This window comes from Staurois parvus, unplaced genomic scaffold (genome assembly GCF_062004578.1).
Source record: "Staurois parvus isolate SC_StPar_1 unplaced genomic scaffold, SC_StPar_1.0 ptg000229l, whole genome shotgun sequence".
Classification (NCBI taxonomy): Eukaryota; Metazoa; Chordata; class Amphibia; order Anura; family Ranidae; genus Staurois; species Staurois parvus.
This window is the reverse complement of record NW_028318025.1, coordinates 3,292,613-3,306,693: the sequence shown is the minus strand read 5'-3', so window position 1 is coordinate 3,306,693 and position 14,081 is coordinate 3,292,613. Positions and strand designations below refer to the sequence as shown.

The 14,081-nt window shown below is 39.4% G+C and overlaps 1 protein-coding gene across 8 annotated transcripts in view; it reads right to left on the bottom strand.

Moving 5' to 3' along the window:
- Window positions 1-14,081, bottom strand: part of RASA1 (RAS p21 protein activator 1) — a 127,584-nt gene that overhangs the window by 93,057 nt on the left and 20,446 nt on the right. For all 8 annotated transcript variants that reach the window (XM_089679628.1, XM_089679629.1, XM_089679632.1 and 5 more), the window contains exon 2: window positions 6,426-6,578. In XM_089679628.1, the coding sequence (XP_089535754.1) occupies window positions 6,426-6,578 (153 nt within the window). The remainder of the gene's footprint in view (window positions 1-6,425; window positions 6,579-14,081) is intronic.

Sequence of the window (14,081 nt, the reverse complement as noted above, 5' to 3'; positions counted from 1 at the left end):
GCGGGAAGGGGTTAACATGAGGGGCGATCAAGGGTCAACTGTGTGCTGGGAGTGTTTTAATAGGGGGCTGTCTCAGAGTGCTTCAATGTAATCACACTGCTTTGGATGGTTGTGTTGTGCACAGCCATTAAAAGTAGTGTGCCAGAGCTGACAGGAAGGAGAACTTTTAGTAAACAAAACAGTTCTCCTCCCCGTCAGATATCCTCGGAAATCACCGACCAGGACCCGGTGATCGATAGCCGTGGCTGCGAATGGTGGCATGGGTAGAGCGCGCGCAACCCCTGCCCGGAAATGCAAAATCACACACACACACACATATATACATACATACACACACACACTTGTGATTTTGTGCACCTGTAGCACTATTTCTGCTATAGGGTGGTGCAGAAGCGGTTAAACATATTTGGTAATATACTCTTCCTTGACCTAATGTCAAAGTATTAAACTGAATCTACCACTGGCAAAGGACTGAATGCGTTCTGTAATTAAGCAGGCAGTACAATGGTCACAGTTTTCTTCCGTTTACACGCTTTTTTTTTTCAAAGGAAAGAAGTGGGATCTCTTTGGACCTAGATTTGTAGTTCCAGTCACCTTTGCTATGGAAACTAAGCACTATACCAGTGATGACATTTGAGTGATTTATATTCACCCCTTCAATCCCCGGCCATTTCTGGCATTCCTCTCCTACATGTAAAAAAATCTGCATTTTTAGCTAGAAAATTGCTTAGAGCCCCCAAGCATTATACATATTTTTAAGCAGAGGTCCTAGAAAATAAAATGGTGGGTGTTGCAATTTTTTTATATAACAGTAATTGCTCAGTGGTTTTTCAAACAATGTTTTTGGGAAAAAATACATTTCAATGAATTTTAATGCAAAAAAACACAAAGTAATACCCAACTGTTTGATAAAATATAAAAGATGATGTTACACCGAATAAATACTTAAAGTGGTTGTAAAGGCTCAAGGTTTTTTATCTTCATGCACTCTAGGCATGAAGGTAAAAAACCATCTCTGTGCAGCAGCCTCCTTCAGCTCCCCCAATACACACCTAAGACCCCTCTCATCCAGCGATGTGCACTGGAGTCTTGGCTATCCTGGGATCCTCATCGGCTGAAACAAAGCTTCAGATCAAACCCAGACCCAAGCACATCGCTAGCTAATAAATAAAATACTGGGATGATGTCTGTAGCTGCAGGCATAATCCCAGTATAACCGATGCTTGCATTAGGAAAACCTGCAGACACAGCAGGCCAGAAGAGAGGGAGCTTGAATGAGCCTTTCACGTGAGGAACTTTTTTTTTTCAAGACTGAATCAAACAAAAATATTAGAAAGTGTTAATACCCTGTAGCACCCACACATTCTTCATAAAAATGGAAGCCGAGTGGACACCTTTAGCACAGGTTCCATACATCAAGCCCTATGTGGAAAAAGGTAACTACCTCTTCATTTAGAAAGTGAAAAAAAAAGCAAAATATATTTACTGGCATTCAGTTTTTTTTTTTTTTAACCTGTTGATGCTGGCCTCACAGATCTTCTTCTGAGGCACTGCATGCATGCACCCCTGTGTTTGTGGTGGAAGCCTACTGCATTTTATGCTCCCAGCACAGAGACCAAGCTGTCAAAAACTGTTCTAGGACTCATACTATTGATTGAGAGGACGGTCTACTAATCACATGATTGCTGTGATCGGGACACCCCTGTTCTGTCTTTTCTTCTCCGAACAGAGAAAAAGATATAATGAAGAGACTAAGACTGAAGCAGCTGTGCATGGCAACCAACCAGTCTCTAGCTTTCATTTTCAAAGCCCAACTGAACAAGCTAAAGCTAGAAGCTAATTGTGTCAGAGTCACTATAGCGTCTGTGTGTTTAGATAAGATTAAAAAAAAAAAACAAAAACAAAAAAAACACACAGCAAAATGCACACTATTGTTTCTTAGTCCCTAGTCACATCGATAGTTTCAAATCGCATGACAAGTCGAACCCTATTGTCCGCAATGGAAGCGGTCATATCGCACCGGAGTTGGAATCGCACCGGTTTTGAAAGTACTTCATGCACTACTTTTTGCAAGTTCAGATGTGACAGGCACTACTTTTTGGAAGTTCAGGTGCAACTTGCACAGACATCTGTCTATGAAGTCACATAGATGTCTACCAAGTTGCATCTGAATTCACACTAACATCCAACTTTGAAATCGTGCGACTTCACTTTAATTTGCACGATTTCTAAGTCGAATTCGGTGTGAACAAAGACAGCCTTACAACAAAAATACACATGCAATTTTTTTTTGAGCCAATTTTCCTATGATAATAAAAAAAAAAAACACTGGGGATACCCGTTAATATTTACCACCAAATAAAGGTTCCATTTGTCTTGAACAAAACAAGGTATACTTTACAAGGACACGTTGCAATATGTACAGTTTTACCAGCACATGCCAAGATGCAAAACTGCATTCAGGCATCAAGAGTGTTACCTTTCATCTTGAAGGGGTTAACCGGAACACTGAAGCGATTCCACTAAATAGCCTCTACTACATTTTATATATTTAACAGCTGCAACCGTATAATTTATTTATACAGTGCATCCAGAAAGTTTTCACCGCGCATAACTTTTGCCACGTTTTGTTGTTACAGCCTTATTCTAGCATGGATTAACCACTTCCCTCCCGGCCTATAGTAAAATGACGGCCAGGGCGAGCCTCTCGTCCCTCTGGGAGGACGTCATATGACTTCCTTCCCGGATCACGCCTAGCGAGTGCCCACAGGGCCGCGCTGTGGTGAGATCTGTCACAGGCTGTGTACCTCTGACACGGCCGACATATCTGTGTACCGGCCCCGTTGCCAATACCATGTGACCTGCTGTGACCAATCACAGCAGGTCACATGACAGTTGTAAACAATGGATGGAATCCTTTCATGCCATCCATTGTATAGCAAGTGTGTCTAGCTGTGAATGGTCACGTTGATCACATGCATAAGCTTGGCCAATCACAGCCCATCTGTCATGTGATTAGCCGTGGCCAATCACAGCTAATCACAACAAAAATACCTGAATGAATCGATTTCATTCAGTTAAATGCTTGCTTATAGCAAAGAAATTCTTTTCTAAAAGCAATCAAATTGTGTAAAAAAAAAAAAAAAAAATACTGATTCTCCAAAGTAGCACAATGTTACTATGGTAACTTTATATTTACTTTGGTCATAGTGTAATATGGAAAAAAAAAAAAAAATGTAATAAAAATAAAAAAAAATTATCAATTTTTTTTTTTTTTTTATACTGTCACTAGTCAGTGTCCGTGATCACCACCACACCAATTATATGATGCTGTACAGCACTGGTGACAGTATGTAAAAAACAAAAATTGTGAAAATTCTTTTAATATCTTCATTTTCCGAAAAACGACAAAAAAAAATAACTTAAAAAAACTCGCCATGCCTCTTAAGAAATATGTCAGACTGTCTACTTTGCAAAAAGGGGCAATTTGGGGGATATCTGTACAGTTCTGACATTGTTTGCCTAAAGAAATTAGATTGGCTGTCAGTACTTCAGGATTGATCAATTTTCAGATATATCTGATAGTTTGTGAACTCTATAACTTTCCTACAGACTAAATAATAAAATACTGATTTGGTTTATTTTCACCAAAAAAATGTAGCAGAACATTATTTATTTGCAAACTTTCATAACAGAAACAAAGAAAAACTTGTTTTTTTTTCAAACTTTTGTTTTTCTGTTAATTTTGCAAAAAATAAAAACCCCAGTGGCGATTAAATACCACCTAAAGAAAGCTCTAGTTGTCATTCAAAGTGTGAGAGCGCTGAAAACTGAAAATTGGCCAGGGCAGGAAGGGGGTAAAAGTGCCCGGTATTGAAGAGGTTAAATTCATTTTTTTCCTCAATATTCTACAAAAAAATACCCCATAATGACAACATGAAAGAAGTTAGTTTTGAAATCTTTGCAATTTATTAAAAATAATAATAAAAAAAAAAAAAACACATGTACACAAGTATTCTCAGCCTTTGCTCAATACTTTGTTGAAGCACCTTTAGCACCAATTACAGCCTCAAGTCATTTTGGTATGATGCTACAAGCGTGGCACACCTATTTTTGGACACTTTTTCCCATTTTTCTTTGCAGCACCTCTCAAGCTCCATCAGGTTGGATGGGGAGCATCGGTGCACAGCCATTTTCAGATCTCTCCAGAAAAGTTCAATCGGGTTCAAATCTGGGCTCTGGCTGGGCCACTCCAGACCATTCACAGAGTTGGTCACTCCTTTTAATAGGGCTGTGTGTTTAAGGTCGTTGTCCTGCTGAAAGATGAACCGTCACCCCAGTCTAAGGTCCAGAGTGCCCTGGAACAGGTCTTCATCAAGGATGTCTCTGTATATTGCTGCTTTCATCTTTCCTTTGATCCTGACTAGTCTCCCAGTTCCTGCCACTGAAAAACATCCTCACAGCATGATGCTGCCACCATTATGCTTCACTGTAGGGACGGTATTGGCCAGGTGGTGAGTGGTGCCTGGTTTCCTCCAGACATGACGCTTGACATTCAGGTCAAAGAGTTCAATCTTTGATTTATGAGACCAGAGAGTTTTGTTTCTCATGGTCTGAGAGTCCCTCAGGTGCCTTTTGGCAAACTCCAGGCAGGCTACCATTTGCCTTTTTACTGAGGAGCAGTTTCCGAGTGGCCACTCTACCATACAGGCCTGATTGGTGGAGTGCTGCAGAGATGGTTGTTCTTCTGGAAGGGTCTTCTCCCTCCACAGAGAAACGCTGGAGCACTTTCAGAGTCATCATCGGGTGCTTGGTTACCTCACTGGCTAAGGCCCTTCAACCTCAATCGCTTATTTTGGCCGGGCGGCCTGCTCTAGGAAGATTCCAGATGGTTCCAAACTTCTTCCATTTACAGGTGATGGAGGCCACTGTGCTCATTGGCCTTCAATGGTGCAGGAAACTTTCTGTACCCTTCCCCAGATCTGTGCCTCAATACAATCCTGTCTCGGAGGTCTACGGACAATTCCTTGGACTTCATGGCTTGGTTTGTGCTCTGACATGCACTGTTAACTGTGGGACCTTATATAGTCAGGTTTATGCCTTTCCTAATCATGTCCAATCAATTTAATCTCCCACAGGTGGACTCCAATCAAGTTGTGGAAACATCTCAAGGATGATCAGTGGGAAGAGAGTGCACCAGAGCTCAATTTTGAGTGTCATGGCAAAGGCTGTGAATTCTTATGTACATGTGGTTTTTTTTCATTTTTTATTTTTAATAAATTGCAAAGATTTCAAAACAAACTTCTTTCACGTTGTCATTATGGGGTATTGCTTGTAGAATGTTGAGGGAAAAAAAGGTATTTAATCCATTTTGAAATAAGGCTGTAACATAACAAAATGTGGCAAAATTTAAGCGCTGTGAATACTTTCTGGATGCACTGTAGACCAACATTAAGCAAATGACAAAAAAAAAAAAAATCACTGCAGGGTAGGAGATTACGGTTTCAAAGCATAAAATTACCCATTGCAGCTGTCACAGGCAACTGATTCTACTCAGTTTAGTGAAAGTTATCATTTACTTCCCTTTGGGGAATACATCATTCACTTTATACCACTTGTTGACATTCATCATCTCATGCATGTTAAACCCTAGACAGTCCAAAAGTCTCTTAAGTAGGTTGTATCATCTGGGAATAGCAGGTCACATATAAAAGAACAAACAGACCTAACTTAAATTATGTCCTATACATTAATTTCACAACTGAATATGGATTAAAAAAAAAAAGCAGCAGCCATAAAAGAATAAAGACATCTGCTTATTAAACTCAGTATGAAACATTAACGCAAACATTTATTATATTGCAGCTTACTAATTCTTAGGATGTGATGGCTGCATTCATTTTCTTTATTAGGCTTTCTTTCTTCTATTTTCACCTGGTGAGCCAGCCAGCCAGCAAGTCTGTTTTTCAAAATAACAAGCTCTCCAGCAGAATGCGTCCATATACATGGATGAGACAAAACAATTTAACACTGGCAGGGGTGCTAATAATCATGAGCTTTTATTTATGCAAAACCTTTACCCCTCCCCCCCCCCAAAAAAAAAACTGTTTGTGGTAACTGATTATAAAGTGTGAGCTGGAGGTTGGATTCAATTTGTTATTGTAATTAAATTTGCTAATACATTTAACATTCCCATTCCCCCTGACTGACAATGCTGCTGTCTGCCATGCTTCCTGTGCTCATTTATCCAGTGTTTTGCCTCACTAATACAGGAGATGTGTTACTGGTCAGAACACCAAAAAAAAAAAAAAAAAAAGGGAAAACAAAAAAAAAAGAAAAACTGATGCAGACACCACATATGTTTGCTAAGCTGCAATATATTACATTTTTTGTTTTAATACTGCTTTAAGGATTATATGACCTACCTAAAATGCGTGACTACATTTGTTTTACTAAGAAAGGAAAGGACAAAAGATCCTGGCCTACGATCACTCTCCCTGATCAGATAGCTTCCAGTCCTTCCAGCTTGGTGCAGTCTCTCCTCCGCAATTGTTCTATCGAGTTTGCCATGATACCATCTGAAATACAGCAAAGGGAATATGGTAATTACATTCAAAAGTTAGAAAAAAGAACAAAGCAAAAAGTATGCATTATCCTCCATTTCAAAAGAAAAATCAAACTCCCACTCAAAACAGCAGGTACCCCCAGATATCCCTATGGCAGCCTTCCTCTCCAAATTTTGGCCAGGGCAGCTCTGTAAAGTAACCTGCCACCATGGTTGCTAGCTCCAACCCTCCCCCATTACTACTGTGCTATTGCTGTAGTAATCAGGAAGAGGTTAAGACCTGGATTCTGGGCAATCTGCTACATTGTTCACAAAGCAGCCATGCAGGCTCCTTGTTGTAACCATCTCTTTGTGGTAAGCAGAAATTTTTATTTTTAATTTAAATTTTTATTTTTTTGGGAAAGCCTCAGCATTGCTTTAAAATGTGTTATATATATTTTAAACATCCAGCTTGCAAAAAATATGTGAATAATCTTTTACTTACTAGTTTAGATTTTCTTGTAAATGCATAGAATTTGTTTTTCATCACCATTCCACAATTTTAAAGCCAAACTCGGCCAAGGCCTTTCTTCTCATTTCAGAAGAAGGGTTAAAGTTGGCCATACACTAGTGGAATTTACTTAAAAAAAATGTAATTGTAAGAACATTCATTTGACTTGCTAATTGTTAGTGGGGTGAAATCAATATTCATTTCTGACAGAAGTAAAGTGAACATTTTGAAGGAGGATGGAAAAAATGTTTCAGGCAAATCTCTAACAGTGAATGTTGTTTTCATTCAAGAAAGTCCAATCACAACAAAATGAAATGTTAAAAGCAAGCGTTTTTGGAAGTACTTTAGAACCACATTCGTCATATTATCAAAAATCTACTAGTATATGGCCAGCATAACTGTTGTGGGCCTATGTCCCCACTGTGTATGTTTATCTTGCTTCCTGTATTTACATTGAGGTCACCCAAGAATGTGTTGCGGAAAAGGCGGGTTCCCCTCACAGTGTTAAACGCAGTGTTTTTGTGACCTGCTGTGGGTGCCAATACATTGTTAATAGCACCTTGAATGCAGATCACAACTGCAGTTCCTGTGCATTTCCCTGCAATGTGAATTGGCAGCCCATTCATTTGAACAGGGTGCAAAATGCTTCTGAACACAGAAAAAGTTGGCCATGCACGACTTTTGAAAAACGCACTGCACCAAACCACGATACTGTGATGGTGAAGCGCATTTTTCAAAAGTAGTGCATGGCCTACATTTTGTGCATTCTGATGAAATTTGCAGCCCAAAGGAATGGGCTCCCAAATTGCACTGCAGGAGAATGCAGACAGTGTTCCTGTACGATTCTGGTGTGAACCGGCACTGACACTTTGTTATACTTTTTTTAGTAGACATTTTTTAGGAATAGGCATATTGAGAGTCAAATCTGACAACGAAAAAAAAGGAAGGATGGTAATTTACTGATTCAGATAAACTCCCCAAGTTAGATCCTAAAAGTAGGACCTGGGTGCAAGATATCTGGTCAGCTTTTAAGAGTCAAAAACATTTGTACACCATTTTCCACAATGAAAGCCCAGTGACACCATTACATGAACAATCATGTTCTTTCAACGTATACGCACCTACATTATATTATGTACATTTGCTTATGTCCTCATGCACCCTGGACGTTATTACAGCTGCCGTTTTTGGCTTTTGATGTTTTTTCTACAGACAGTAAACCCCCCAGCATGTTATCCTATGTGTCCATGCACACAGACTGTAATCAATGTTTTTTGGCAGGGGAGCTTTTTTGCTGGAAAAAAACCCAGAACTAGTGGTATCCTGTTTTATTTTAATTGCTTCCTTTGCGTGAAATCCCTGGTGTTCCTGCCAGCCCCTCTGCTTTCCTATTAAAAACGGACCACACCAATCAGGAGAGGACAGCTCCCCCTCCCCTCACAGTCTTTTACTGGGAAGATCAGTGTACTGCTGTTTCTCCTCTACTAGCTCTTATGCAGCCGAGAACAAAGGAAATGTGATTAAAAAAAAAAAAGGGGGGGGGGCGGGGAGTCTATATAATGCAGAGCTAAGCTGGAGTGGGCAACATGCCCTGTGACATTGCGTCAGCTTTTTCAGGCACTCCCCCAGGCGGTGTAAAGCAGAGTAGAACTGTCATTCATGGATCTGCCCACCAAGGTCTTTGAGCGGATCAGATCATGATGACTGACAGTTCCAATCCACTTTGCATGGTCTGGGGGAGGGCCTGAAATAGGCAAGGTGATGTCACAGGACATGAGACTGTCCCAAGCTTAGCCCCGCCCCCAACCCAGGCCACAGTAATCAGGCAGTAAGCTGTGTTTAGAGACTGCTTTTTTACACAGCAGAAGGGGAGCATGTGCAATAAAAAAAAATGGTGTTTTTTTTTTTTTTTTTTTTACAAAAATAACAAATTACAACTTCAAAAAAACTTGCAATGACTCTTACTATATACCTCAGACTGTCTACTTTCCAAAAAGGGGTAATTTGGGGGACATCTGTACTGTCTTGACATTTTTGGGCCTCGAGAAATGAGATAGGCCATCAGTACTGATCGATTTTCAGATATATACCATAGTTTGTGAACTCTATAACTTTCCTACAGACTAAAGAATATACACTAATTTGGGTTATTTTCACCAAGGAAATGTACCAGAATGCATTTTGGCCTAAATTTATAAAGAATTATTTATTTGCAACATTTTATAACAGAAACAAAGAAAATCTCTTTTCAAAATTTTATACTTTTTCGTTTATCAAAAAAAAAAAAAAAAGGCCAGTGGTGAATAAATACCACCAAAAGAAAGCTCTAGTTGTGTATACAAAATTATAAAAATGTAATTTAGATACAGAGTTGCATGACCGCACAATTGTTAAACTGTGAGAGCGCTGAATGCTGAAAATTGGCCTGGGCAGGAAGGGGGTAAAAGTGCCCGGTATTGAAGTGGTTAATGTAAGTACTATCAGTTATCTGGCATTCAGTAGAATAGTGTGGTTTAGTCTAAAATTCAGGTGGATCTTCAGCCAAAACTTTTTCCCCCCCAAAGCAGGGAAGGGCTTGAACTGCTGTCATGTTTTTGTTGATTTAAAAGTCCCATTGAATAGATTTCCCTCACTTCCAGATGTGTGAAAGAAGTCTCCCCAGTGGTACTGATAAACATTGGCATTTGTCACTCAAACTTCTGTATGTATTGCGAGATTTCCCATCTACTTCTGATCCAGTGACACTTCTAAAACACTAGGAATCCCTTCCATCTAAGTGACAATGGTGACCAGGGCAGAAGGTGAAACTTAATACTGCAAATGAGTTGGTCAACAGCAACACAAACCTGACAGAGGGTCTAACCCTTCCCAAAAAACAAAAAGAAAAAAAAAAAAACAGCTAATGTTTAACATTAAGCTTCCCTCTGAAGTTGTTATTCAAATTTGCCGATACACAGACACCAGAGGAAGAATCTACAGCTCTGTATTTGAAATGCAGACGTTAAAATTCAACAGGGCAAGCACGTAAAGGCAAATAAGTTGAAAACAACTATATTAAACTAAGATTTTAAAATGTTAGGGTTGATATATTTCCACTGAAAAATAGAAGCACAAAAACAAGCACCTAGGCCTAATTGTTGAAGTAAATTGGCTGTCTGTTAAGTAGAACTAGTGTTGATGTCTAATGCTGGCTGCAATCCACATGTCAGAGAAACTGGAAGTGCCTGAAGGAAGTGACACACAAGCTGAACATTTCTGCCCATATATCAAGTCCAAAATGACAGTATGGCAACAACTGTATAGTTTGATTTTTTTTTTCTGTGTGAATGAACATAACATAATGCCAAAGCAAATGCAGTGCACTGAGAAATGTCACTACACCAAAAAGTAATGATGGATCTCAAAGCAGAGCTTTAGGCATACAAATGGGTGTCACACAGCTTAATTCCCCCTCCCACATGTATTATTACAATTGTGCTTTTACCTGATACTCATTGCTGGATCAAAACATGCTGACATGACTAACATAGTGATTGTGGGATTCATTGTTTAGTCAAACTTCCAGCCCACAAACTGTATAAATGTTTCCTGTGAATAATGCACAACAGAGGTGTGTATGTGTACTAGGCACGCAAAAGTTGTGTGTGAATGCAGATGTCCCCTGAGAGTCCCACTGAATTTTTTTTTTTCAGCAAAGTCTCTGTTTTGCACATTATACCCTTTAAGCCCCTTTCTCATGTGGTGGGCTCCGCCAGGAGTCTGTTTACTCAGTGGGGGATCTGTCCACTGATCTCCGCTGAGCAGGTGGATAGCTGGTCCGTGTCCATTCCTCTTATGCAGAGCGGTACAGATATAGGCTGCTCTCCCCATGGGCTGTTGGATGCAAATGGACTGCCTGTCTGTTTACACCCAACAGCCATCCTCCTGTTTTAAGTGGATTGGATGTAGGCAGGTGTAAACGGACACCCGTTTACACCCGCCACTCCATAGAGGCGAATGGAGGGTCCGATCAGGTCCGTCCGAAAAATGGACAGGCAAACCTGATTGGACCACTAGTGTGAAAGGGGCCTTAGGTTTTGAACTCTACGCCAACATTTTTATACAATGCCCCCCCAAGATGGATAGGGCTTTAATTTGGTGGTATACAGTATGCACCACACTTGTGAGGTATCGCTACAAACCTCAGAGAGAGAGCAATAATTCTAACACCACAGCTCAGCTCACATTTATCTATAAACTGGTAACCTGTAAAGGCTTTTAAAATGTCACCTATGGAAATTTGTAGGTATTGTAGTTTGCCATTTCACAGACATGCAAAATGTTATATCTTTGAAACAAGTTTTGTATTCATTTACTCAGTGCAGCATAATCTTTTATGTTTTACCAAAAAGTGGGTATTATATCGTGTTTGTGTGCATTTAAATTGTTTCCTGAAAACGTGTGTTTGATAAAGAGCTGAATAAATAAACGTGTGACAAAAAATTGTAACAACCACGATTTTATTCTCCAAGGCTTCTGTTTAACACTCTGCTATAAGCCGGGCAGGACACTCACCATTGTGATTGGGCATCATACGACGTCCTTTCAAAAGCAGCCGTTCACACAGCAGTGGAGCGGTGCGATCTGTCACCGGCTGCGTCCATGGGACACATCTGATGACATATCACTACACCGGCCTGTTGCCAGTGTCATGTGATCGCTGTGACCAATCACAGCAGATCATGTCGACTGTATACAATGGATGGCTCTCTTTCATGCCATTCATTTTATACAATTGTGTTGTTAGCTGTGATTGATCAAAGCAGTCACAAGGTACAGACAAGGCCAATCACAGTCCATCTGTATCATGTGATGAGCTTTGCCCAATCACAGCTAATCACAACAAAAGACTGAATAAATCAGTTTCATTCAGTAATGATTGAAAATGCCAATGAAATACATTGGTATTAGCAATCATATTGTGTAAAAAGAAAAAAAAAATTTTTGATCACTTACCCATAGTTCAGTGTTACCATGGTAACATTGTATTGCTTTGGTCACAGTGTGTTGAAAAAAAAATAGTTAAGAAAAAATAAAAGTAATAAAAAAATAGAAAAAGTTAAAAAAATAAAATAAAAATTAAATTATTTTTACATACTGTCACCAGTCAGTGTCTCTGATCACACCAGTTATATAATCATGCTGTACTGGACTGGTGACAATATGCAAAAAAGAAAAAAAAAAAAATTAGGATTTTTTTTTAATTTCTACATTTTCCAAAAAATTGTAACAAAAACTTACAACCTCCAAAGAACACACCATGCCTCTTACTAAATACCTTGGACTCTCTATTTTCCTCTATTTGGGTAATTTGGGGGGGTATTTGTACTATACTGGCGTTTTCGGGCCTCAAGAAATTAGATGGGCCGTCAGTACATTGATTGATCGATTGTCAGATATATATACCATGGTTTGTGGACTCTAGAACGATCCTACAGACTAAATAATATACACTAATTTGGGGTATTTTCTCCAAAGAAATGTAGCAGAATACATTTTGACCTAAATTTATAAAGAAATGTTATTTGTTTGAAAAATCTTATAACAAAAACAAAGAAAAATGAGTTTTTTTTCCAAACGTTTCAGGTTTTTTTGTTGTTTATTTAGCAGAAAATAAAAAACCCAGTGGTGATTAAATACCACCAAAAGAAAGCTCTATTTGTGTGAAAAAAATGATACTTTTTCTTATGGGTACAGTGTTGCATGACTGCGCAATTGTCATTCAAAGTGTGACAACAATGAAAGCTGAAAATTGATCTGGGCAGAAAGGGGGTAAAAGTGCCCGGTATTGAAGTGGTTAAGGAAAATATAAAATTGGGGGTTCTCTAGCAAAAAAAAAAAAAAAAAATTTTAAAAGTGCCCTGTGCAGCAAATGGTTAAGATAAAATTAACCACTTGCCCTCCTGCAGATTTACCCCCCTTCCTGACCAGGTGATTATTTTGCGTTACAACGCTGCGTTGCTTTAACTGACAATTGCTCGATCATGCAACGCTGCACCCAAATGAAATTTATGTCCTTTTTTTTTCCCCCTCACAAATAGAGCTTTCTTTCGGTGATAAATTTAGGCCAAAATGTATTCTGCTGCATGTTTTCGCTAAAACAAAATCCCAATATGTGTAAATTAATTGGTTTAAGTGAAAGTTATAGCATTTACAAATGATGGTATAGATTCTGGAATTTGTTTTATTTTTGCTAGTAATGACTTGGTGTCACTGACATCCCCAGTGACACCAATACAGTGATCAGTGATAAAAAAAAAAAAAAAAAGCACTGACACTGTAATAAGGGCACTGGGCAGGAAGGGGTTAACATGAGGGGTAATCAAAGAGTTAACTGTGTGCTGTTTCACTGTAAGCTGTGTCCCTGTGCTTCACTGTAACCACACTGCCATGCAAAAGCAGTGTGCATGAGCTGACAGGAAGGAGAACTGTATTGTTTTCATACAGTTCTCCTCCCCATCGGAGATGCTTGGCAATCACCGGGCGCCAGCGAGTAATCACCGGCTGGGACTCGGTGATTGAAAGCTGCAAATGGTGATGAGGGTAGGGTGCGCTCATGCCCACTACCCGGAAATGCAAAATCACGGATATATACGTGATTTTGTGCACCCGTGCCGCCCTGTAGCAGTATATCTGCTATACGGCAGTCGGGAAGCAGTTAAAAAGTGCTTATTAAGTCAAACCGTTTTTTTTACCTTAAAGTGGTTGTAAAGCCTAAATATTTTTTACCTTAATCTATTCCACTGCATTAAGGTAAAAAAAAAAAAAAAAGGTTTTAGTATGTGTATCACCCCATCTTCCCCCTTATACATACCTGAGTCCAATCTCGATCCAGCGCTGTGTGCCCATCTGCAACAGTTCTCTCCTCTTCTCCCTGCTCTCACAGGCTTTATATCGAGCCCACAGACTTTACAAATGCTTTAATGCATTCAGGTAAAAATGTTTTACCATTTGTTGTACCCCCTGCCCAACACTTACCGGAGTCCT